The sequence below is a fragment of the Cibotium barometz genome, chromosome 33 (assembly GCF_041138505.1).
Source record: "Cibotium barometz isolate CiBa-2024 chromosome 33, ASM4113850v1, whole genome shotgun sequence".
Classification (NCBI taxonomy): domain Eukaryota; kingdom Viridiplantae; phylum Streptophyta; class Polypodiopsida; order Cyatheales; family Cibotiaceae; genus Cibotium; species Cibotium barometz.
In genome coordinates, this window is record NC_141078.1 from 5,683,609 (window position 1) to 5,711,173 (window position 27,565).

The 27,565-nt window shown below is 47.7% G+C and overlaps 1 protein-coding gene and 1 long non-coding RNA gene across 2 annotated transcripts in view; one reads left to right on the forward strand and one right to left on the reverse strand.

Annotated features, from left to right (window-relative positions):
• Nucleotides 1-1,148: 1,148 nt before the first annotated feature.
• The window catches only part of LOC147619221 (4-alpha-glucanotransferase, chloroplastic/amyloplastic-like), a 78,649-nt gene continuing 52,232 nt past the window's right edge, over nt 1,149-27,565 (reverse strand). Inside the window, exons 14-16 of the mRNA XM_086772863.1 lie at nt 6,121-6,165; nt 5,814-5,966; nt 1,149-1,719 (exon numbers count right to left, since the gene is read on the reverse strand). Of these exons, the coding sequence (XP_086628989.1) occupies nt 1,609-1,719; nt 5,814-5,966; nt 6,121-6,165 (309 nt within the window). The 3' untranslated portion in view covers nt 1,149-1,608. The remainder of the gene's footprint in view (nt 1,720-5,813; nt 5,967-6,120; nt 6,166-27,565) is intronic.
• On the forward strand, nt 3,224-5,462 carry LOC147619222 (uncharacterized). Its single transcript, XR_015261824.1, has 2 exons — nt 3,224-4,623; nt 4,750-5,462. It is a non-coding gene; the product is annotated as an uncharacterized LOC147619222 (long non-coding RNA).

The following is a 27,565-nucleotide window of genomic DNA, read 5'->3' on the forward strand; positions in this document are numbered from 1 at the left end:
GCATGGGTTCAATAACCAATGAATGCAATTCGCGGCTCTTCTGTTGACGGACAACTTCCCATCTGACCTCTACACGCCGCCTAGTTTTTTTTGAAAAATCTATCCGTACCGTGTAAAGTGCCATGCATGGATTGGTCCACGTAGGACAACGCCCTTTCCTTGAATTTTTGGGCGGATGGTTGTGAAACCCTCCTAAGAGAGTGAGCGACCAAACGAAAGCAACATCTCAAGGTTGAGCTCGATGTAGGTAATTGGTAAGTGCTACACAACTATATTTTCATTCTAGCATAGGTTGGGGTGGGAAGCAATAGAACAATACACACATATGCTTTTGAATAGAACAATACACACAGATGCTTTTGGATAGGCCCAATGTGTGCACATGTATGCTTCTCAACAAATCGTGACATGTATGCTTTTGGATTGTGTATTTTGTTACACATACAAATTTGGATAGATTGGTACACACGTAGCCAAACAAAACTTTAAATAAAGAGGTTGGTTGCATTCAATTCTTAGGGGTCCGAGGGACAAATCAAGATACGCTCTAAAACTCTAATCCTCTACTCCAAAACCACTAGAACTTAGCTTTGATTAGGGCTCGTAAGATCGTTTACATGCTTACATGGCGTCACAAACAAAGGTACTGAGTGGTCGCCAAGGTGGAGGACATGCAATTCCAAGTGCCAGATGTGAAAGCATGACATACCCAAGTGCAACTACCCAAGCCAACCCAAGCATTGTGAAGAATAATATTGTATTATATTATATTATGCCACACCAACAGCATCATCAACAAGCAGCCACCAGCCCAGCAATAATGAACACCAAGACTAACAATCATCATCCCAACATCATATAGACAAGATATAATGGGTCCTTTTTCTCGGGAAAAAAAAAACTCCACTCACAAAAAAGACTAAAATCCATGGATATAAGGTGTTCACATAGACTACAAGAAAGGAAGACAAGAAGGATGCTGCAATGGCTCGTGATGCTGGAAAGACTTGCACTCATCAGGCACTTAAAAGTCTTCTACTGCTTCTCTGAATGCGTGTTTTCCACCTTGTCTTAGAAAGGTTTTCAAAGGTATAGTGCTAATTTATTTACTAAAGAGAAATAGATTGGCACACTGATCAACCCTAATGTGTGAAGTGTGTGCACTCATTTTATCAATTTTAAAATACTGAAAACATTTCATTCTTGAACCCTCAAAATTTGGGTCCTTCAATAGTGTTTGTTTCTAGAGACATGTCCTGAACAGTCTCCAGCAATCGTCATTATAGTCAATGGTTTTCACTTTCACTTCCAAGCATTATTTTCAAGTTGCTCTAAACTTTGACAGGCTTTCATTTACTTTTTCATTGTTTCCTGCCCTTTATTTACTTAAAGCCTTCTCATATTGATGCTGAAGGTGAGTGGCATTTAATGCACGGATTATATTTGTGTTCCAATATACCAGCTTGTCTTCTCCTTCAATATAAATACCATCCCTCATTGGTGCTTGTGCACACATGACTCATGCCACCTAATCAATTCTCTTAGCATGGTGACATATTGGTGTTTAGGAACATTGCACTCTCTTGCATCCCAACGTGAAAGGGCTAATCATCTTGAAAGACGAGCATACTGAGCTAGGAGACCCCTCAACCTTTTAGCTTCCTTGTCAAGTTTCTCAATAGCTCCAGCTTCACCTATCCGCCAGGCCCAGTTTCCAGACTAAGTACATGCCACAAACACGCCACAGTTAGATTAATCAAATGCATGTTAGATCCAAAGTCAATAGACATGCATCCACCAAGAAGATACGAGACCACTGTGGCAGGATCAAACACTTCAAAGTATCTACCCAATGCTAAACCAAGATCTGGTGCTATTGTTGCATTGCAATAAATCACATATTTATGGAAGATGCACATACACTGTACCTTGTTCATGTCTACGATTATCCGGGTCTTGACAGCTCATAGGAGGGAGGCAGTATAACAACATTAAAAAAACAACAGGAAATTTAGTGTAAGAGCTGTCCTCCCATTGCCCATCTCCAGATTATGCCAAGGGCAGGAGATAGAGACAAAGGAGCACTACCTGTTCGGAGGCCCATCATATTACAAGATATGGAGAACTACGGGATATGTCCCTTTGTCGTCGCAAGTGATATATTACAAAGATCAGAGATGCCTAGGTCTTTTTGTGCTAGAGATAGCATCACCACAGGGAGACTCAAATGAGGCTACATGCCAGGACAAAGACACACTGCAGGAACTTCTTTGGCCCACACTTGGTGACAGCTAGCATTCCAAGCAGGCAGCAGCTCCAAGGAGCAATCACCGACCAGGCAGGAGAGTACACATGTATTATCTACCCGCGCTAACAGTATCATGAGAGAAAGAGAGCACAGGTTCTTCAGAAGGCCACACACCACAAGCCTCCAGATCTGGACCCTCTTCTTACGAGCTCCAGATCAGGGATGTACTCCAGTAACATATAATGTCTCCACCACAGGAGTTTTGACACTGATGCCACCCATTCGGCTCTTGATGAGGATACCGCATGATTGATTGGATTGATACCATTGTACATGCACATTGCAGACCTCACATAGTGTGTGGGTCCTATTTTGAGTAGCTCATTTTTCCTTTCATGTTTTGTTGGCATTCAGTCACTTGGCTTTTGTAGCACAAACCTTTCTTTCTTTCTTTCTCTCTCCTTCATTTGACCCCCTTTTTCAAACTCAGCCGTAAGGCAACAATTGTGAGCATTTTGACATTGCAAGTCAATATTAGGTAATTTGGGAAAAATCTCACATTTTGGGAATCAATTACTCCATATAGTTTTGGACATATCTTAAACATACTAACTCCAAATTTGTCGGAGATCATAGATTTAGATTCTACTCTTCAAGATCTTTCCGATGATATGTCACATGAGGGGGTTTTGACAAACTTTTGGACAAGTTCACCATGCTCCCATTTTTCAAATGGGAATGGGATTTTTCCCAAATTATCTAATATGGTGTTTTGCGCCTTGTTGTGTGGAGGAGGCTGCTTATTATTCTCAGCAATTTGCATTCAATTTCAGCCATTTACATTCTGTTTCAAACTTAGTCTACTACTATCTTTTGAATTGTAAGAGCCTCAATCACTGTGACCTCACAAGCAGCAACCACACAAGTTTTGGAGCAGCTGACGTTGGCTCCGAGGATCACGAGCAGATAATGGATGTGGGCAAAAAAGATGTTGAGATATGTGGTGCCAGATGAACAAGAGAAAAAGCATGCACATTAGAAAAAGGAATAGACTAAGGGTCTAATATCAAAGATTGATTTGTAAGGTCACTTGTAAAAGGTGAAGTCAATGATCAAAAGGTGACACATGGAAAGCACAAGATTACACATGTAGTGTGAGCATTAATGAACGCATGGTTGGCACTAGGGTGCACAAAAAGCATGGATTGGAATCCTTCCCAAGACTATAAATATGGGTGTATGGAACTTGATTATTACAATGAGATTATGTGACATTTTGTGAGAATACCAATTCGTTGTTAGCATTTTATTTACTTTCTTAATTATCTCATTAGTCTTCTTAATCATGCCTTCAATCACTTGCTATGAGCCACCCTAGATCTATGCTGTTTAACATGATATCAAAGCTTGGTTGGGCTAGCCCATAGTAAGAGATTAGAAGCTTTGAGTAGGAGATTTGCAAATTTCATTTCTCTTCGATTAGTAGCTTACTTAATCCTTGGTTACTCATTAGGTTAATTAGCACTCCGTTTCTTCTTCTACTCAACTGAATAGAGAGATTTCATCTTGAGAGAGAAGGAAAAGAGCCTTGTAAATCTATTCAAATCAATTGTGTGGTAGAGCAACAAGCATCAAGAGCACATCTAGGTGAAGTTCACAGAGCCCACATCTACAAGATTAGATCCAAGAAGATGAGGTTGCAACGTTGACTACAAAAACTCAGATCTTCAAGCAACATAGCTCTCGGCAGCTCTATGTAGTAGAGCTAGTATAATTTAGAGTGCAGGCAAATTGACCAACGCAAGACTGAGAGCTGCAAACACTCGTTGGGCACCAAAGCAAAGTCAAACGCAAGAAGATTGGATATTGTTCACACATAGAAGCAGCACACAAGCAAGCTCTGGTGAAGCCCAATATCATCAAGAAGCGCATGAAGAAGCTCAAGCGCACAGAGTGACTACAGGATCTGTGTTAAGCCAACCTGGCGCGCAGATCCAAGGATATTGGTTCTCGAGAGTTCAAAAGATTCTAGCATCTCCGACCGTGGCAGCAGAGATTACAGAGAAAAACTCCACAGCGCAAGCAACTCTTGAGGCAGCATAACAGTGGTGTGAAACCACCAGCATGCAACAAACGTGTCCCAACTTCGAAGAGAGGCCTGCAGGCCTGAACAAAGACATCGTAACCAAACGCAAGCTATTGCTCAACCTTCCTCTAGCAAACGGAAGCTCGGGAAGAGAACCTCTTTTATGAGGAAGCTGATAGCGAAGCAGCACAGTCTCCACGAAGGCGAGCAAAAAAAAAAAGCAACGAGCGGCGGGCGACAGGCGGCGGCCTCCAGCACAGATTATGTGGCACACGAATTCTTCTTTGTGGTAAGGTTTTCCAATAACCTTTTTAAAAAAAATTAAAATTAATGGTGTAAAAAACCTTACACTAGAGGCGTTCATATGCAAAATCATGAAAATGGCCATGACCAGCTTAATTTGGGCATCACACAGATCATCATGGACTTCCGTAGTAACGCCATCAACAAAAACTTCACCAAATTCTACCAAATCTTTTAAAACCAACTATGAGTTAACAGTAGCCAAACGAGCACGCAAAAATTCTCTCATTATCCAAGCCAACATTGTAAAGACCACCAAATGAGTAGGCCAAAAATCATTTGAAATGTTGTAACACTCGACCACCTGAGAGTAGCCAAAGATGCACCCAGGGGAAGTGAAAAACAAACCACCTCTGAGTAACCTTTGAGCTAGAGGGTGTCCAAGCCAAACAACAGCCTCTGAGTCACCCAACCAAGTTAGAATTAAGAGGGGGAAATGAAATTTGTAAACCTCATATCCAACTACCTTGAGTAGTCCAGAGATTTGGCACCAAGGAGGAGTGTTGAGATATGTGGTGCCAAAGAGCCCAAGGAAGAGGTAGGGAGTGAGTCACATGAACAAGGGAAGAAGCATACACATTAGAAAAAGGTATAGACTAAGGGTCTAATATCAAAGGTTGATTTGTACGGTCACTTGTGAACGGTGAAGTCAATGGTTAAAAGGTGACACAGAGAAAGCACAAGGTTGCACATGTAGTGTGAGCATTAATGAACACATTATTGGCACTAGGATGCACAAAAAGCATGGATTGGAGTCCTTCGAAGACTATAAATATGGGTGTATAAAACTTGATTATTGCAATGAGAGATTGTGACATTTTGTGAGAATACCAATTTATTGTTAGCATCTTGTTTACTTTCTTAATTATCGCATTAGTCTTCTTAATCATGCCTTCAATCACTTGCTATGAGCCGCCCTAGATCTATGCTTTTTAACAAAAGAGGCCTCTCCTCTCCAAGGTCATCTAACCTTCTCTATATATGTATGTATGTGTATATATATTTCAGTCATTTACATTGTCTTTCAAACTTAGTCTACCACTCTTTTGAATTGTAAGAGCCTCAGGCACTATGACCTCACAAGAAGCAACCACAGTTTTGGAACAGCTCCGAGAATCACAAGAAGATAATGGATTAGAGCTGGGCTTAAATATAAGAAGTCAAGTAAATTCGGACCTGTGTTGCAGGGGTGTTCATTCGGGCAGAATTGTCGAGTCCCAAGATGTCTTGCATGGTAATAATAGCTGTGCGTGCTACAGATGACATTGCTGCTCTTATAAAGACCCAAGAAATATCATCTTCACTTTCAATGTCAAAATAGTCCTGCACCTATTCAAAAATCATATAGAAACAAATACAGTTGCATTATTTTGCTTGCAAAGCCACACCTCGTGCTTCTATATCACAACCTGAATACAGTTATGTACAATCATATTCAATCTCCTTGTAAAATCCCATATTGCAAATAGATGCAATCGCTTACAGTTTTTTTCTCATCTGCACTTATCCGTTGCCACCAGCCAACCATCTGTAACAAGAAAGAAGATAGCTCAATATTTATGAAGTACAACCTAGAGACAACCGAACTAGCAAGAGGGTGCTCAATAAATTGCTAAAGAAGAATGAAACTATAGATCGCTCGCTGAAGCTGTCGCCCCTACCCCTGCTCGAGCTGTCGCCTGCTCGCATCCCCCCTCCCCGCCCTCGTGACTGCCTTCCCCGCCTGCTCGCACCCCCCCCCCTCTCGCCGCGCCCTTGTGCTGCTCACGTCCCCCGCCCTTCCCTTTCGCGCTGTCCCCCCCTGCCCGCCTGCCCCGTCACCTTCGCCCCCCCCCCCGCTCCCGCCGCCCCTTCCTCCACGTCCCGCCGCCCCTGCCTGCCCCCGCCCTCCCCCCCCTTTTCACGCTTGTGCCCCCCCCCCCCCCCCCCCCCCTGCCCCCCCCCCCCCCCCCCCCCCCCGCTTTCTCCGCTGCCCCCCCTCTCTTCTCCGCCTCTGCCTTCCACCCCTCCCCATCTGTTTTCCCTCCCTGCTCCGCCTTACTTGTGCAGCTCGGTTCTTGCAGGACCCCCGTTTTTTTTCGCCTCGCCCTCGACTTTGCTTCAGACTCTGATGGAGGCTCCTCCCGCCCTACCTCAGAGGGACTCTTCCGCAGCCCCCTCGCCCGCCCCTGAGGATACCCCCATCAGGCTTTCTCTTTCGCCAGAAGAGGAAGCGAGCCTCGCCGCCGCAGAGGTGGAACGCCTCCAGGCACACTCCACCATCTGCCGTATAGTTGGCACTCGCCCCAGCAGAGGGGAGATCCGGGATCTTCTCCAGGCCCGCCTTCTTGCAGATGTGGGCAAGATCCTGGACGTTCAGTTACTAGGCCGCGGACACTACCAGATCGAGTTCGAGACAGCCCAGAGCGTGGCCCAGGTCCTAGCCATGAGTCACCTTGACATCAGGGACGCTCGAGCTTTCTTCAGACCTTGGCAGCATGGTTTCAACCCAGCACAGCAGCCGCGCAGGGAGAGCGCCTATTCCATGTCACAGTTTGCTTTCCTGGACTCCGTCGCGAGTACCTTCCGCTCCTTTCTAGGATAGGATCATTGGTGGGCTCGGTGCTTGAGATTGGCCCCATAGCAACTTCAGTGGTGGCTAGAGCAACTGGCCTGCCTTCAGTCAGAGTTTTGGTTCCTGACATCTCCTCCCTTCCGAAGGTCATTCAGTTACCTAGGATAGGGAGGGGATGGATCAATCAGAGAGTGGAGTTTTCGGGGCTCCCGAACCAGTGTTTCATATGCAGGCAAGTCGGCCACCTGGCCAAGGCCTGCCCTCGCAGGAGACCCCGACCCTCACCGCAGCAGCAGACCACCGATGGCCCGCCCACAGATGCGGCTCGGCAAGCGGCCTCCGGGACACCTGCTCAGCCCACAGAGACCTCGGATTGGCAACCTGGACAGGGGCGTCGTAGACGGAGACAACCACAGCAGCATGCCCAGAGACTGACGCAACAGCAATCTCACAGCCTCAGCATCACTGGGTTCCCATGAGGAACAGCTTTGCTCCCCTCCAGGAGGAGACCCCAGCGCAGACTGCGGATCAGGAGATGCCAACACCCCCCCCTTAGCCCCCAGCCCCCCCCTCCCCCCTCCCGCCTCGCTTCCACCTTCGCCTCCTCCCGTTCCCGCTCCCGCTTTCTTAGCGGCTCCTTCCCCACCCCCGTCTCCCCCCCCTCCTCCCCCTCCGCTCGCTTTAGCTCCCCGGGAGAGGCACTGGCAGTACCCTAGCACTCACCTGCCGTCCGGCGGGCACTGAGCACCGACCTTGCTCGAGCACCGCAGAGAAGACCTACCATGCCGATTCGTGCTTCACGGATATCCTCTATCCGCAGTCAGCTGAGTAGTCTCGACACTAGACAGCGCTCGGAGGCCTTCGACTACTCCTTCACACGCCTCTTTGGAGCGGAGGGCCCCCATGAGCCAGCACCCATCAGAGTTCATGTGGTGATACCCCCGGCCCGAGGGGAGGAGGCACTTGATTCAGCAGTGGCCTTCTCCTTCCCTCTCTGCGGCACTAGCGAGCGACCGGGAGAGTATTTTGAAGACTCAGGCAGTTGAGTTTTCTCACCATGTGAGCGATCTGGGGATGACAGACGTGATCGTCCGACTCTGGGAGTGGGCACGTTTCTTTGATACTGGGAGTGTGGATGCCTCCGGGACTCGACATTTGGTGGTTCACATAGTGGCAGACCTAGCACGCGACCCTGGCTATGTATGCATACATGAGGTTGCTCTCTCTGAGCGGGAGGCAGTTGCCATGGGACACAGCCACTGGCGTCTGGTCCGAGACTGTTGCTGCACACCGGGTGGGCAGATTCGTAGCCGCTCGGATGGGGACTACTCTCCATCCAAGCCGCTTGCGAAGGCCCGTCGTATGGCTGAGACAGCCTCCACCTCAGTGGGTCCTCCATGAGGATCATCTCATGGAATGTACAGGGCCTTGGCGGCGCACACTATGTACGTTATCGTGGTTGCTTGAGGTAGGAGCTTCAGAGATGCCTCGTTGGGGGCAGTATTGATATTCTAATGATGCACGAGCACCATTTGAGTGAGAGCAGGATTCGGAGATATGGTTCGGTGATGCCTGGTAGATGGGACAAATTTTGGTCCGCAGGTTTTGGCCCTTTGGGTGGGCAGGGAGGAGTATGTATGGTCATTGCAGATGTATGGCGGCAAGCCATTGTGGATCGTGGGGTCATTGTGCCTGGTAGAGCATAGTATGTTATTCTGAGGATGCACGATGAGCACTTTGGTGTGCTCAATGTCTATGCGCCCAACCATGCTAGTGCCAGAGCAGATTTCTGGACCCTTGTTACAGATTTCTGGACCCTTGTTACAGATGCATTGCTCGAGGCCGCACATTGGTGTGTCGGGGGAGACTTCAACATGCTTGAGGACCCGGCCGATAGGGTGGAAGGCAGTAATGTTACAGTACACGGCACGGAGCTTGCAGCTTGGGAGCGATTTTGTATGACACTGCGGATCACTGATGCATGGCAGCATGAGGCTTTCTCCCGCTCTCAGGACAGTCTTAGTTTTTCTCGGTCAGATCGCCGGCAGGGAGGGACTAACCTATCACGGATTGATCGCTTCTATGTGGGTGACAAGTTCGGGGAGCATGGTGGCTCCGTTGGCATTCTCACTGGCACCTCTTTTTCAAACCATGCGCCAGTTATTTTGACACTTGAGGAGCTTGCAGTTGAGGATCCTAGAGAGGGTACTTACAGATCCCAGTCTTCCTGAGGACATTGAGAGAATATGGCATGATAGCCAGAGCTCTGACCTGGATGCAGCATGCCAGTGCGCCCAAGGACTCATCGAGCTCGGCTCTTTTTTGCATGCTACAGCCTTGACATGGCTGGGACAGACACGAGAGCGGGAGCGTCGCTTGAGACGTAGCCTTGCTTCGCTCCAGCGTCTTCAGGAGCAGCTGCCTACATGTGAGTGGGTGGCGTCCCAGCTGAGCCAGGCACGCCAGGAGGTTAGAGAGACAGAGGAGCAGAGACATGAGTTCTACTATCATCGCCAGGCCTCTCAGTGGACGCAGCTTGGTGACAGAGTGACTGGGGAGTTTTTTGAGATTTCCGGACCCCGCCATGCTCGGGCAGGAGTACGCCAGCTCAGGAGGCAGGACGGATCTTTAGCCACTGAGCCCGGGGAGATTAGAGCCATTGCCACTGAGTTCTATAGAGACCTGCTTTCAGCGGAGCCAGCCACGGAGGCACGTGATGCTTGCAGACAGTCTGTGTGGGCCCATGTGCAGAGGAGGGTCACAGACCGTATGCGCACAGTTTTGGGTGAGCCCCTTTCAGAGGATGAGCTTGTTGAGGCTTTGAGGGTCCTTCCGCGCCATAGTTGCCCTGGGGAGGATGGATTGACGCCTGCCTTTTTTATGCGCTATTGGGACCTTTTGGGGCCAAGCCTCTGCGGGGGCTTTCAGTATGTTTTGGACACTGGGGTGATGCCGCAGAGCTTTTCAGAGGGCTTGATCTTTCTTATCCCCAAGGGGGAGGGAGTGTCAGATGATATTCAACACTGTGGAGGCCTATTACGATCCTCAATACTGTCTACAAGGTCTTAGCAAAGGCCTTGAGTTTGAGGATCCAGCCCTTCCTTGGGGAGTTGATTCATGCTACCCAGACAGGATTCGTCAAGGAGCGCAGTATCCTTGACAACATTTTCACCTTCTGGGAGGCGACGGCCCGAGCTAGATTTCTCCGTGAGGACTTGGTCGTGATGCTTCTCGATTTTGAGAAGGCATATGATAGAGTCGATTGGGGTTTCCTAGAGGGCACTATGCTTCGCCTGGGTTTTGAGCCAGACTGGATTCGAGGAGTGGCGGCTCTATATTCCACAGCTCGTAGCCAAGTGTTGATGGCAAGAGGGCGCGGGCCGAGTTTTGAGCTGACCAGATCAGTCCGCCAGGGATGCCCGCTCGCCCCGTTCCTTTTTCTCTTCTTTGCAAAGGCTATGAGCATGTATCTAACAGCAGAGGAGGTTGGTTTGAGAGGACTCCAGCTCCCAGTGCGGGGTGAGGACCTGCTCAATTCTAAGTTTGCTGATGACACAGGATTGTTTTTGCATGGCCAGGAGGCCAACCTACAGAGGGCAGAGCAGTCACTGCTGCAGGTTTTTGGTGTGGCTTCAGGAGCATTGATCAATTGGCGCAAGACAGTGGCCTTTTGGATCAGTAGCGCTCCCACTCCGGCATGGAGCCCAGACCCGGGTTTTAGATGGATTCCTCCTGGTACAGCAGTGCGGTGTTTGGGTTGCCAGATTGGACTTGATTTGTCACCTGAGCAGCAGATCGCCCCGCTTCTTCTGAGCATTCGGAAGAAGCTTTTATATTGGAGTACAGCTCGGCTATCCTTGGCTGGGAGGGTGGTGGTGGTGACAAATCAGGTGCTTTTAGCGACTAGTGCATCTTTCAAAGGATTCGGATATTGGCCGCCGCTTCTCGGAAGTGGCATATTGATCCAGACCCTGCAGATGTGGACTCTGATTGATGCATATGGGCATATGCTGCGCGCCCCTTGGCCCGGCTCCAGTGGGACCCTGGCGAGTACAAATGGCACGATCCTTATACGTCCCCTGAGGCCACAGAGATCACTTTCTTCCAGTACACTGTTCGGTTGGGGAGGCATATTTTGACTGCGAGGAGGATGGTCTCTCCAATTGCATCGGAGCATTGGCGGCTTCAGGGACTCTCACAGGAGTTCCTAGAGGATTTTTGGACTAGGCTCTGGGCTAGTCGACACGCACGCAGGATCTCGACTTTCCAGTGGCTGGTTGCCCACAGGGGCTCTGCAGTTGGCACCTGGCTTGTCTACAGTGGCATTCCGTCGGCCTGCGTTCGATGCGGCCACCCTTTGGAGACACAGAGACATTGCCTTTGGGACTGTCCACAGGCGCAGCAGATTTGGCTGAGGATGCTGCGCATTTTGGCCCCCCTCTCTCCAGAGGGCATGTATACGTGGGGAGCCGCTGCCTGGTCGACTTCGTCAGGGCCTGCTCTCGGATACGAGACGGAGCAGGACAGCCAGGCCATCAGATTCATTAGGGGCTAGCCTCGCCTTGTTCCCTCACCAAATTTCTCGTCCGCCGGCTGGACACAGGAGAGGGATTTACGATGGGAGCTCCTCAGCAGCCTCACCATCTGGTTCACCCCTCGAGAGCCTGTTGTTTCAGGGCCTTTGAGGGGAGACTGGAGCCACCAACAGAGACTGTTCGGGCTATCTGGCAGGAGTTGATTCACACCCTGCGAGGACAGTATGACCGCATCCGCCGGGGCGACTCAGATCGAGCGATCTTGTGGCGCCAGGCCTTCCACACCACTTGGCGCAGCGGCCCTTTCTATACTCTACACGCAGGTACCCCCCGTTGGGCACTACAGGCCACCTATGTGGATTTCCCCCCCTCCTATTGTATGATATAGCCTCTCAGTTATTTGTACTTTGTTGCACCTAGGGAGAGTCTCCCTAGCTGCCTTGATTGGATCTTTGCTCTGCCTTCTTATGAGCAGGAGAGGGGTTTTGTAGCCTAGTGGGCATTTTTTTATAACTAATGAAAGGATCTTTTCTCGGAAAAAAAATAAATTGCTAAAGAACTAAGGGTGGCATCAAGTGCCACCTCTCAAGTCAACCATTAAACGAACCCCCCACATCCCCCATCACCCTACCACCCCACCCCCACAGACAGAAAAAAGAGTCTTGTTGAGGCCACAAGGGTATTTCTACACATGTAACAATTTGGGATTGTGGTTTGAATCCCTCCCGAAAGACACAATAATAACACTTTCCAAGTCACCTATCAAGGTCCATCCAAATAGAGTGGATGCCGGCCGGTGGGTGCCTGTGCCCTCAAAAACCTCACTACACTGCTATCCCTGGATGCTGCGCTGCTGTCCTCTGCCACCAATGATGATGATGTCAACGACTTGCAGCGCCGCTCTGCTCTGTGTATGCCCACCATCGCCCTTGTGTGACCACTGCCTCGCCCGGTCTTCGCTCAAATCCACTTGTCACCACCTGGCTGCAGCTACAGATCACTTCCACGCATTCCTCGCGTTGATGCTTTGCACCTGCTCTTCTGCCGCTCCGCAAGCTGCCGCAGCTCCGTTGTCTACCTGGCGCCCTCGTCTGCGCGTCAACTTCACCACCCGCTTCACCCACCTGCTCGTCTGCGCACCAGTCACCTAGTGCCGTCTACCTTGTGACACCCACATGTATACTGCTTGTGCTTCAGCTCTGTGTCACCACACGATAGAGGTGCCCACATCAGCAACTGCGTCCGTCACCTTGAGCCACCTAATGTTGCTGCAGCAACGCCTTGCTTCCACTTCAGCACACCATCCTAAGCTGCACCATAGCCTCCCGTCATCAACACACCGATATCTGCGGAGCACCACGAGAGTAAAATTTGGGAATTTTCCAAAATATGGTAAAAATCATCTAATTCAAGCTGTTGCCTCTACAGAAATTAAGGTTTTTTTGTGAAAATCAGCTCTCTGCACCAACTTTAAAGCTTCTCAATTCATAAAAAATTAGGGCTTTTCTTTTTTTTTGGGGGGGGGAAATTTTCAAATTCAAGCCTCTGTTGTATGTGCAAAAATTTGGTTGTTTTGCAAAAATTGAGCTCCTACATCAACGTTGAAGCCACTACAGCATTAACAATTTGGGGCTTTTCTCAAATATGGAGGAAAACCCCAAATTGGAGTTCATGCAGACCTAAAAATTTGGGGCTTTTCCAAAAGTGAGCCCTCTACATCAAATTGGAGCTGCAACATTGAAAAAAACTTCGGCTTTCTTCTGAACAGCTCTCAATTTGTGCGATTCCGGGTTCTTTGTGGGGGGGATCTAATCTCCCATAAATATCTATGTTGTTATGTGAGTGAGTGTGTCATGGGTCTTTTGCCCAAGTCATCCCCCAAAAAATATTTATAATAAAGTGTTCGACATTTATGTCAATCTTTTATGTGTTTGTACCGCCTTGTGTTATAAGAGGCTTCAGTACTTCAATTTATCCCGTTTAGGTCCAGGTGGGGTTGATTTCTCATAGACTGATATAAGTGAGAGTCATGGGTGGTCAAGCTCTTTTGGCACCTGTTCCCTAAACCAGTCTTTGTACGTCCATGCTTATTAAGCCTCTGAGCCATGCTTGTTGAGCCTCTGAGCGTTTTGTGCCAAGATCACTAGCCTCTGAACCACGCTTACTAGCCTCTGAGCCTGGAACATGTCTTAGATGGAGCATTAGAGTGCAGTGTCCAGCCCAAATCACAATAGCTATTGAAGGTCTATCTCAGGACATCTCCACCTTCGCTCCCAAAGGGGGTTTGTTGGTTATTTCGAAGTCTATGTGTCTGTTTGAGTACCCACTTGTGTCTATGTGTGAACAGCCCGTGTTTGTGTGTGTGAACCCTAAATTATGTGAGTAAGTGAGTAAGTACAAGTGAACCACCTCTTATAGGCACTAGTGTGTTTGTGTGTAAGCAATGATGCCATTGGTTCAGCCAAGTGTCATTGCCCCATGAGTACAGTATTGAGAAAGGTAAGGAATTCAACCTATAAAAGCATGTACTTGGCATAAGCTTTAATATATCAATCAACACAGTATTGAGTCGGGCAACACATTCTCTCTAGAGCTTTTCCCTCTCTTCTCTATCGCTCTATCACTCTACACACACAATAGCCGTGATGGACATCTTTCACCCTCCTTAGCTTAGGCCTGTATAACCCTAACCCTAAGGCTCACACTCCTAACGCCTCTAAAGGGTGTTAAATGAGGTCCATCCAGATAAAGCAGATGGTCTCTGCCAATAGGGTGTGTGCTCAATGGCCTCACTACAATCAAAGATCCCACCAACTATGCTAGGCCAAAACACACGCTAAGGGATGTGAGTACAGGATCCAACGTGACGGGAGGAGAAGTAGACTACGACATTCTAGACTTGGATTTGCTGGTCGCACTTCTTAGAAATAGTAAGGAGGGACTAATAAAGCTCTGCTATGGGGAGATGTCAATGCCCACCTGGAATTTGAGGTAGTGCATAGGAGTACCTCAGGGATTCATTGGAAAGCCTCAGCCAGTTGCAAAGTGAAAGATATCCAATCAGGCCTCGATGCTAGAGTGTAAACACATAATATCCAATCGGACCTTGATGCTAGAGTGTAAAGACATAATGCCCATGGCAGGAGAAGGTACATTGTGGGATAATGTAGCAGTCAACACAAATCTTGCTAATCCACAACTGTAGGAATATATGATTGCTTATAGTTAAAAACATGGAAAAAGCAGCATCTTGTACACACCAAGGGGGGCTACTAAAAGATAGAGACAAATGATCAAAATTCCCGGCATTGAGGAGTTTGGCATACAACCAGAGTAGCGAAAAGAATTTTTAACCATTCAAGAATATTGACAAATATACAGATGGGCATCACCGACACTGGGAGCGCATCCTCTTCGAATCCCAATCAAAAGTAGGTCCACACTCTCATGCTTGTTATAACTTTCCTCAGTTTGATTGAGCACACTTCAACAACATAGAGAGCCAAAGACATTATCTTCTGCTATGGATACGAGCCTGTGAAGGATACCCCATCCAACAATCGTAGCATCATGCAAATTTATGACACTGATCGTGGTACCTTTCGACTAGAAGGAAACCATGGAGAATTACGATAAAGAAGTCTTATGCAATCAACTTGCCCAATAGGGCACGACTTTGAATGGCAGGGTCAATGATGCCTAGGTCCCCTCTATGTCGCGGCGGATCACTCTCCACGCCACCTTGGCCTGGGCTGGCCTCCCATCACAAAGTTCTAGAGGTTCGCCACCACCACGTGGCCGCGGCTAAGGAGAGCCTTGGAGAACTCCAGTACAAAAGCTTCTTCTAAATGCTCAGAAGAAATGTGGCGATTTGCTGCTCCGGGGGGATATCGATGCCCACTATGGCATCCCACATAGCAGACTGGAGTGCCCATCGGGATCCATTGGAATTTGGAAAGCCTCAACTAGGCGCCAAGTCGAGGCGGGTGTAGAGCCTACCCAAAAACCACACGACTTGTGCCTGTTGATCTGCGCTCCTGATGCACGACAAAAGATCTCAATCACCTCTGCGAATCTCTGGAGATTCCCCACATCTTCGGATAGGTATGCTCATGTGTCATCTGCAAACTCTGAGTCCAGCAGCTCTTCCTGAGTACAAAGGGGGAGATGCAATCCCTGGAGCCCCATTTCTTGAGCTGAGAGAAACTGCACATGGTCTCGGCGACAAATAGAAAGAGGCAAGGTGCTAGTGGACAACCTTGCCAGACTGAGTGAAAAAGGGGGAATTTGTCACCTCGGACTCCCTGTATGAGAACCTAACTGTGAGAGGCTGAGTAAAGTCCTGAAACACCACGGATCCATTCCACTGGAACCCCATCTGGTACATCGTGCCCTCCAAAAAACTCCAATCAACTCTATCATAAGCTTTGTCAAAGTCTAGGAGGAGCACATGAGGTCCTGCTGTCGCATCCTAGCTGAAGCTATCGCCTCCCAAAAAGTGAAGATGATGTCCGGAATGCTCCAATCCTGAACAAAACCTGTCTGAGTGTCGTGGATCAAGTCAAGGAGGAAAGGCTGGAGTCTTTGGCTGATGGCCTTGGCCAAAATTTTGTAGGCGCTCCCAAGGAGGGTGATTGGTCTCCACTGCCGGGTCTCCATTCTATCACCACCCTCCTTAGGAATCAAGTGAATCAAACCCTCTGAAAGTCTCTCTGGCATGGCACTTGTAAGTATAATCTCATTTAAGGCTGCTCGAAAGATCCCAGTGGTGAAGAAAGGATGCTGGAAGCCCATCTGCCTCCGGGCATTTTCCCCTAGGGAGGGCGGTCAATGCCTCTGCCAACTCCTCTGCTGCGAAGGGAGTCAATAAGAAGGTCTAGAGAGCGGGGGGAACCACCTCTCTCATGTGCTCCCAGAACCTCTATCGTGCATCCACCACTTGTGGGGATAATGGGGCACCCGTGAGGAGGGATCGGAAAAAATCAGTGGCAATGCCTCTCACCAAGGTGTCAAGAACCAAGGTGTGAACAAGGATTTTCCATAGAAGAAAGCTCGAGCACTTATTGGCAAAGTTTTGCTTGAAAGATGGTTCGTAACCTCCCCCCCTCACCTGCACAAACCCCCCCCCCCCCCCCCCCCCCCGTGCTGTGCGCCCCGCCTTCCCCCCCTTAATCGCTTCGCACCCCCCCCCCTCTTTCGCTGCCTACCCCCTGCTCCCCCCTCTTCCTTTTTGGGGACGCCCCCCCATCGCGAGTGTAATAAAGTAGGAACTTTATTAAATAGGGTTAATAATGGGGGCAAGTCCAGGTATAAAAGAGGGGGCTTGGCCCATGGATGTAACTTTTGATGATCATTTTTAGAAATTGAAACTCATGTTTCTTGGAGCTCATGGCTTCTCTCTTGGCTTGTGGAAGGCTATTTCCATTCTCTTGGTGTGAGAGACTAAACACACTTAGGCATCATGTTTACATGGTGATTACTCATATTTTCATGCATTACATCCCCTCATTCCAATTGGTATCAGAGCTCTTGATTTTGATCATGGGCATGCATGGGTTGTTGGGAAAATTTGCTTGAAAATTTGAGTTTCTTTTAATTTTTTTTCTCATTTTCTTGTAATCCTTGAGTGATTCTTGACAAATCTTCTCTAATCTTGCTTAATCTCATGGATATGGTGAGCATTTCATAGAAATTGCTTGAATTTTGAGTGATTTTGGCCAATTTTGTCATTTTTGGACCAAATTTTGGGCCTCTGGACCAAAAATTTGGGGCAGTCGGGCCAAAACTTAGGGCAAGTGACTAATTGCAATTAACTTTCTGCTAATCATGATTAGTAATCATCTTCTTCTTCCTCAAGCTTTCCATAGCCATGGGATGCTCTTCCTTTACCCGTTTTGATGCCAAACCTTGGGGTTTTTGTAGAGCTTTCTGAGATCTTTCATTTGAGCCTCTTCTTGCTAATTTTTTTCTCAAGATTTGGGAGCTTTTGTTCATTTCTCCATGGCTGAAAGTTGAGCTTAGTCTACCTTCCATGAACCATATCTCTCAATTGCTAAGCTTTTACATCTTCATAGGCATCATTGTTAGCATTCTCTTCTCATGAAAGGAGGCAATGAAGTGAAAATGGCGGGCTGCAGCATGCTCACGCCTAAAAATCAGCGCTGAAATTTGGGAGAGGGAGAGCTAGGCTTCACCTAGCTCTACTACCTCAAGACATGGAAGCTTTGCAATAGGGGTTCTAGCTATTATTTGGAGCATATTTTCAAGCCTTATTCAAGCACATGGGAGGTGTATTTTGGCTGCAAATTTGAGAGCAAAAGAGAGCTACGTTTTTCTTCAACAAGAGGCTTCTTCAACATTTTCAAGCATTGAAGCTTTTCCGGGACCATTGGTGAGTTGCTACATCCATCCTTTGCAAGATTTGAAGCATTTGTGAGCAATGGAATGAATTAGGGTTTTCCACATGAAGAAACCCTAATTTTCAGAAATTAACCATTTGGCTTGACCATTCACATGCCAATGATGCTTGTCTATGCATTATTGCTTGCATTTGTGCAATGGATTGCTTCCACATGAGCCTTGGCCAAACAATGGATCATATTTTTGGAGATTCTCTTCACTTTGATTCAATTGGCATGCCATTGATGGAGTATCAAGTTTACTCAATGCTTTTGGGAGCCATTCATGCTTATCTTTATGCCACATAGATGCCTTGAATCATCTACATAGCCATTCAATGCTATGACTTGCATTTTGGCATAAGAAAGCATAGCTCTTGGATCAATTTTGGGGGATTGAACTCATATTTCACAAGTGTCAATGTGTTGTTGGATGTTGTTGATGTTGGAATTTGTTTGATGGATGGTGAACACTTGGAGTGAGGAGAATGAGCATGAGTTCATGCGTATTGATTCATGAGAAAATTGTAAATGGCATGAGTCATGCCATATACTTGTAAAGTGATCTCTTCCATTACATTCACATCATTTTGTACCTACACTCACCATTGCTACCACTTCAAGTTTTCTAGAATCTAGCAATGTGTGAGGGTACCTTGGCATTGGTTGGAGAGGCCAAGGGGAGAATGTCTTGAACTCTTTGTGCCGTGATTGCCTTGGAAAAGCGGTACAAAGAGGGATTAGGTACACGGAGTGAAGAAATGGCCTCAACCTTCACCTTGGAGGAAAACTTGGTGAAGGGGTGAGAAGGGCTTGGCCGGGAGATCGGCAAGCTTCAACGCGCGTCCTCAACAATCCTCACATCGACTTTATGGATGCATTTGGGCAATGGGGCCCCCTATTCCATCATATTGTGTGGATGTTGCTAATGCCTTGATGGACAAAGATTGCATAAGAGCTTTCATGGCATTGTGGGATGCAAAGAGCATTGTATTTTGATTTCAGAAATTGCATTTTCAGTTGAGATTTGGCTCCATTTACAAAGGAGACTATGGCGAAATCTTTCCAAAATCTTGGCTATGCATGGCAATTGAGGTTGGTGAAACATTAATTGCAGACCTTGGGATGCAAAGGAAGTGCAAAAGGTGCTAACAAAGGTGCGGGAACAAGCAAGGATCATTGGGGGCACAAAAGGGTCACTTGGGCAAGAAAATTGCAGATTTACAAAACCCTAATTCAGTCCCAAACCTTTTGGACTGAATTAAAGGTGATCATACGAGCTCTTAGTGCTTCCTTAGAGCTACCCAACGAGCCCTTAACCTTTCCGTTTCGATATCTCTTTGGGGTAGAAATTAGGGTTTTTGCAGAAACAGTAAACCCTAATTCAGTCATAGGGGTTTTAAGGTCTTCAAGATCTAATCACATAGGCTCGTAGTACTCATCGAGGGCTTCGATTTGAGCTAAGAAGTTTTGCATTCGGATATTTCTAGCTCAAGTTATGCTCAAAATACTATTTCAGCCTATAACCCTATAAACCCTAAAACAGAGAATAGTAGCACTTCTCACCTCTTAAGGGTCTTTGTATAGTGGTCTAGTACACCTCATTAGCTCTCCAACAAGCTCTAGACCACTTCAATCGGACATCCCTACCTCAAGTTAGAGCCAAATCTTTGAAACCGATACTTTCCATGGGAACGAGGACAAGAGGGCGACCAAAGCATAACACCTTGACTCCCGACGAGGTAGAGGGAGGAGAAGCAATTATGGAGCAAGGAATCTTAGATGCTCCGGAAGATACTTGTGGGCATACTTCAAGGGAAGTGCATGAAGAAGTGAATGTTGGAAGTGCCCACAAGCCCACCCCACAAGCGTCACATACCATCCCCATCGATTCGATCATGCAAATGCTGATGCAAATGAATGCGAAGATGGACACGATGGCTACAAGGGTGGAGGTCAATGATAGACTTGATACTATGGCCACAAGGATGGAAGTCTTGGAAGAGAGGGTGGCTCGGCCAATGAGCCAACCTTCATTTGATAGTGGTCATGGTGTTTCACATGCAGGCAAGCAATATGGGACAGCTTTTGAAGGCCGTAGGGAAGGCAAGCTACCTATGGCACAAGAGGTTTCTCCCAAAGTAATGCATGAGCATGCCACCAAGAATGCTACTTTTGGATTCATGGCGGATGCACGGAGGCCCCTTGTCAAGGACATGTTTCATTCTTCTTTTCACTCGGGTCCATCTAATTCCAATATGCACATGATTGATGAAGAGGTGGTACTCGATTGGAACCAATTGTCCTTTGCCCAAAGACAAAGGGATGCTCATGAGAAGTGGATGGAGTTACCAAATGACATCAAGAGGGACTACAAAGACTTTGCGCAATTCATGGAATCGTATATGAAGATGCAAAGGTTCAAACCCTCTACCCAACATGATAACCCATCCCACATATCTTCCAAGGATGTCAAAGACAAGATCTCACTATCAAAGTTCAAAGGTGACGGGTCATCTCCGCAAGAGTTGGAGGAGTGGGCTACCAAGCTTGACACCTATTTCCAACTTTACCCAAAAAGTGAGCGTGATATGGTACAATTTGCTTCCCTACATCTTGAAGACTATGCTCATCAATGGTGGAGGTATATGGTCAAACAAGGGAACACGTCATCAACTTGGGAAGGATTGAAGCGGGAGATGAACTTGGCCTTCATTTCACCCCTAGTGCTTGACCGTTACCATGAAGAATGGTATGAACTTTCTCAAAAGGGGATGATGGTGAGAGATTATATCAAGAGGTTTTTGAAGCTTTCAATGTATGTGGAAGGTTTGAGTGAAGACATGAAGATGAGAAAGTTTGTGCATGGGCTTGAACATTTCATCAAGGCGGATGTGTTGGCTCAAAGGCCTAGCTCTCTCAAAGAAGCTATGAGGTTAGCCGAACTTTATGAGCCAAAGTACAAGAGGTCTCAGCCCATGACCTTCGCCATAGACACACCCAAACCAACCACTACTACTTGTAACCTTGGGAAGGATCCTACCTCCACATTACCATCCTCTACTCCGAGGTTTCCTACATCATGTGGGAGTGGACAGCCAAAGGATGGAGTGCATATTGATGCCAAAAAGGGTAGTGATCCTACGAAGAAGCCCTTTCAACATCTCAAGGAGATTCAAAGAATGGATGATCAAAACATTGAGGAGTTGAGAAGCAAAGGGCTATGCTTTAAGTGCAAAGAGAGGTGGTCACCCGGGCATGCTTGCAAATCAAAAAAGATGGTGATCACTATGATCCTCATGGACAAGGAAGAGAACAAGGATGACTCTCATGACATTGTGGAATGGGAGGATTGCAATGATGAAGTGCATGAGGATGGTGAGTTTCCTTTTGACCCGGGAGGTTGAGTTAAGGAAAATCTTGTGGATGGAGACATGCCTACCAATGCAAAAATTTCAGCTTGCATATGCTCTATCTCACAAGAGTTATTGATGGGTTGCAACAAGGACCCAAGCACACAAGGTTGGTGGGGCCTAGAGTGCTGAAACTACCTTGCCAAATGGAGGGTATTACCCATGAATATGGCTACTTGGCAATCATTGGACTATGCCCAACAATATGGCTTACTTGTGGATGATTTTCTTGGCCAAGTGGTATGGTTTACTTGAGCAAATTGGGTAATATGCGAAGAAGGGTACATGCTGTAATTTCTGGACAGCTTTGGGAAGGTCTACTATTGGGCCTACCATTCTACTCCAACAAGCTTCATTCGGTATCAAAATGGAAGACTATGATGTGGGACATATATGGCTGAGTGTACATATCATTTCCAGCCCATTTTATGGAGTTTACATGAAGAATTTTCAAGGGACTTCATCGACTAGAAGGGCTGTCATAACAGTCTCACTCATACTTTGTGGACTTGGAGCTTTGTGGACTTGTGTACATCCGGACTTCCATTGTATATGTGTTTTGGATGTACTTGAGGACTCTCAACCACTTCCCATTGATTACATTAGAGTCTCATACTTTGAGATTGTACACATTATAGATTTTGAGGACAAAATCTTTGGGAAGGGATGGTTTGTAATAAAGTAGGAACTTTATTAAATAGGGTTAATAATGGGGGCAAGTCCAGGTATAAAAGAGGGGGCTTGGCCCATGGATGTAACTTTTGATGATCATTTTTAGAAATTGAAACTCATGTTTCTTGGAGCTCATGGCTTCTCTCTTGGCTTGTGGAAGGCTATTTCCATTCTCTTGGTGTGAGAGACTAAACACACTTAGGCATCATGTTTACATGGTGATTACTCATATTTTCATGCATTACATCCCCTCATTCCATCGAGCCCGCCCCCGCCCCCTCCCCCCCCTCTTTTCTTTCCATCCTCCACTTCATTTCTCCGTCCCTCTCCTCTCCCCGCTTCCATGCAAGTTGGTGCTTTCTGGCTTCTGGGGTTCTCCGCTTTTTTCAGCAAAAGCTTCGGCCTATTCTAGTCCTCACCCTCGGGAGGACTCCATGGCAGCCACTCCATCATCCCCAAACGAAGCCGCCGTTGCTTGCATTAACTTCTCCAAGCGCACTTACTTTAGATGAGCCGCCGTTGCTTGCATTAACTTCTCTGACAGTCTTTGATGAGCGCTGAGTTTGCTGGCTGCTGAGCGCACTTACTTTAGACACTGGCTTGTTGGCTGACGAGAGCGTTGCCTTCAGCCGGGTTAGCTTGCACCAATCGTGGTTGTTGCCACCAGACGTAGCCACTAGCTGCAGTTTGCCGCCTCTTCCACTTCAAAGGCGGCGCACAGCCCAGCAGGCCCTAGCATGTGGACGCAAGGGAGAGGCCGCAGATCCTAGCGCACATCAGCAAGTCTCTCACCACTACCATCTACGACACCCTCTGGTCCCTAGCAGTGCAAGGTTTGTGCTTGTTGGATCAACTGCTAGAACAACAGGGACGATACAGGTATATGAGCTGAATGGTCCTGAGTTGAACAAGGTTACAGAGTCGGAGAAACCAACAAGCATCAAGTGTGGAACTTTTGGTGCTTCTAGCCTATTAGCAGGAGGCGCCTGGGTTTGCAGGTAGTTGCAGTAAGCGCAGAAGGGACTGTACTTCCCTTTCTCTGTCTTCTACATACTGTCGGGTAGAACTGTAGACGGCTGGAGGACTATTGGTAGGCTGCACAAGTGCAAACAGTAAGGTGCAGGAGGTACAGGAGGTGCCTGGGTTTGCAGGTAGTTGCAGAAAGCATAGAAGGGACTATACTTTCCTTTCTCTCTCTTCTGCATACTGTCGGGTAGAATTGTAGACGGCTGGAGGACTATTGGCAGGCTGCGCAGGTGCAAACAGTAAGGTGCAGGAGGTACAGTCGAGCAGAAGGTACAGTAAGGTGCATTGCCAGTTGTCAGTTCTGCCTCTGCTCCCTTTTCCCACCCACCCTTGCTCAAGGTATAGTAAGGTGCATTGCCAGTTGTCAGTTCTGCGTCTGCTCACTTTTCCCACCCACCCTTGCTCAGGCCCCCAAGGCAGCAACTAGTAGGGGAAAACATGTCTCAACCCCTAGAGGGGGAACAGGATGGTGAGACAACCTTTCACACCCCCATGAAGGCACCAAATGCCTACCGCAGAAGACTGAGGGAAGGAATCATGTCCCCTGGCTCACGAAGGATTACGAAGATGGCCCGACGAGATGAGGCCCTTTATGAGGAGCTACAGCTTCACATAAGGACAGAGATGAACACCATGCGACAGGAGCTTGAAAAGGAATGGACCGAGCAGATGCATGCCCAAAGGAAAGTGATATACAAAATGCTGAAGGAAGAGATATATGTCCAATTGAAGGGAGAAATGCAAGCCCAAGTACGGGTTGAGATGGAATTAGCCCAAGCCTTGATGCACACGGAAATGAAAAAAGAGATGTAGAAATGGAAGGATGACATGCTCCGAGAGATTGGCATAACAGTTGCATCGTACGAAGGCACTTTGAAGACATGTATGGCTGACCGCGAAAAAGACATCACAGAAATGCAAAACACTTTGGAATCATGGAAGGTAAAAGTGGCTGCAGGTGAGAAGGAATGCATTCATGGGCTGAAATTGCCAGTGCCACAAAGAAACAAATTGAGGAAGTCAACCCATGGATTGAAGTAGTAAAAAAACAGAAGGATACACCAGTCAATAAAGTAGAGGTGATGAATGCTACATTGGAAGAGGAAGCCAAGAGACGGGCACGTGCCTTACATGTACGTGTAGTTGGGTGGGAAGATAAGGGAAATCCCAAATCCCCAAGAGGATGCAAAAGCTTCTTGCAACAAAAATTGAAGCCACTGATGTACCCATTACCGGAGCATGGCGAGTAGGCAGAGATGAAACCAGGGCGAAGATATTGATCATCAGGTTTGGTGACTTGGAGAAGAAGAAGGCCTTCCTCTCCAAAAGGATGGCCCTTAAGGGGGAAAAGATTTATTTGGATGAGAACCTTACACCGGCACGGATAGCACACCGGAAGGAACACATGCCGCGTGTGCTTGAGGCAAGGAAAGAGGGGAAATGGGCGGTATACAGAGATGGTCGAGTCATCATTACGGAGAGGAGGCCCGCTTGACGGTGCACGGCCTATGAGACCTTGTGATTCACGGTGTGGAATTGCAACGGAGCCCTTAGAACAGATGCAAGATACTTTCAGGCACAGTGATATTGCTATGTATACGGAGACCCATCAGTGCACAAACAAGAGGCTTCCTGACGTCCGGGGTTATAGATGGGAATCGGTTTACCAGAGGATTTGGAGGAGTGGCAATACTTTACAGGGAGGAGCTTCGTGACAAAATACATGTGGTACATAGAGATGTAGATGCGAGGTACATGTGGGTCCGAATATGCAGAGGGGGGCTCCGTGAGCTATATGTGGCGGTATGCTTCTTTCCCTCAGCCCACTCCAGGTTTGCACCATTAGGAGAGTCGCCTTATATACCACTATATGATGATATCATGAGGTTTGCCAGCATGGGAGACATATTACTATTGGGAGACTTTAATGCACGTACAGGCACAGAGCAGACAGAGTTGTATGATACTCAAGAGGCTATGTACCGGGAGATCACGGCAGAGGATGTAGGGTTGCACAAATCAGCACAGGATGAGGGGGAGATTTTAGATTATGGCAGGCATTTTCTCACACTCGGGAGTGCACATGGGTTGGTCATATACAATGGCTTATCGAGATGGCAAGGACCAGATGCTCTCACACACTGGAACTCTAAAGGGCGAGGGAGCCCAGTGGACTACTTGATGGGATCTCCTTCATTGATACCTGATGTGCAGGGTTTCACGATTTCCAGTAGGCCCATTGGCATAGCAACCGATCATGCATACCTGAGTTTCACACTAGTAGGTAGATCCCCGTGAGATGGGCTAGTCACTCATCTACCTAGGTACCCGAGATATCAGTTTACACGTGAGACAGTTGGGGTTTATCGGGATGCAGTATCTGATGGCTTGTTTGCTTTAGACCCCCATAGCCCTCTGAACGAGATCACGAGAGGATTGGGAGGTGTTCTACATGCATCCGCCTCATATGCGTTTCCCTGCACTATGATCCCTTCCACCCACCCCCGCAGCACTGCCCCACAGAACAGTTGGTATGATGATGAGTGTCGTGAGACACGAGCACAGCTACAGCGTGAGATTGCCATTGGGTCTCACACGCATAGACAAGCCAAGATGATCTTTCGGCGCCTTGTGCGGAGGAAGAAACGAGCCTATCTGGCTAAGCTAGAGGAGGAGATCTACCAACTCTTCCTGGGGAAGGATAGCAAGAGGGCATGGAAGATGTTTCAGGAGAGACAGCCTGGTACTCCGATTACTGCACCTGAGGCATGGCATACTTATGCTAGAGAGCTATATGATGCACCAGGACAACCCCCCCACACCCCCTCCCCTCCATTGGGAGCTAGACCGGTTAGCAGCACCTTTTTTACTATGTGGATGGTGCTAGATGCGATAGACAGGTTAGAGAATGGAAAGGCACAGGATCATGATGGGCTAGTTGGAGAGCACTTCCCATATGCAGGAGACACTTTGGCTCCGCTCATCGTACATGTGTTTAATCGTGCCATTTGTGAGGGTTTCCCGACAAGCTAGACAGAGCATATGATTGTACCACTCTTTAAGAGTGGGAACCCCATGGTACCAGGCAACTACAGGACGATCATGATTGGTCATTACTTGGCCAAATTGTATGGCTCTATATTGGAGTCGGAGCTGAGCCGATGGGCAAAGAGGCATGGTCATCAAGCACATGGACAGGCTGGCTTCAGGAGAGGATTTACTACCTTGGATCACATACTGACACTTCAGGCACTTATTGAAGAGGGCAAGGCACAGAAGAGAAGGATATACTGCTGCATTGTGGACTTCCGCAAAGCCTTCGATACCGTACCACATGCCAGGCTTATGCACAGATTGCATGACATTGAGGTACCCGAGGATATGCACTAGGAGATATATGCTTTGTATGAGTCTGTGTGACAGGCAGAGTCCGAGCTCCAGGCAGACTATCTGATAGGGTGACCAGCACGATAGGGGTGAAGTAGGGATGCCCGCTATCGCCCACCCTCTTTGGACTGTACATTGATGCAGTCTCTGATTATGTAGACAGATTGGGAGGCCCGGGGGCATGCCTAGCAGGGGTCTTGATACCCATCTTGTTATATGCTTATGATAATGTTCTAATCTCAGACTGTCCGGAGGGATTACAGAGACACCTGGATGCATTACAAGCTTTCTGTGCAGATAGAGATCTGACAGTGAACCTTGGGAAAACCAAGGTTATGGTGTTTAACACCACACAGGCATGGGTGACGAGATCAGAGCCTCAGTTCACTTTCCGAGGGGAGCCGGTAGAGTACGTCAGGTCATATGTCTACTTGGGAGTTACTTTCACAGGACCGCGTTTCTCCTTGAAGGAGGCAGCAGCAGCTAGATTAGCTCGAGGGCATGCAACCTTGGGGGCACTTGAGACGCAGTGTGCACACATACAGTTTTAGGAGCCACGCACCAAATTGTGGCTATTTGATACACTTGTCACACCGACCCTCCTGTGCGGAGCTCTAATTTGGGGACCCAGTATACATCACAGATCTTAGAGAGGGAGAGATGAGGGATGGAGGCAAATGGAGAGACCACTGATTATGAAGATTGCCTGCATGATTCGGAGCAAATCATCAGTACCACATGAGATTGTTCGGGTTGAGCTGGGTGCCCCACCAGTAGTAACCGAGGCCCTATTCTAGGCAGTTACCTTTTTACATCGGCTATGGGAGCTCCCTCAGCAGAGGTACTCCCGATTGGCATTGACCTCATCCATACAGTTGGCAGAGGATGGAGATACTCATTGTTGGTACGCTCAGATGAGATCATGGTTAGACCTACATGGTTT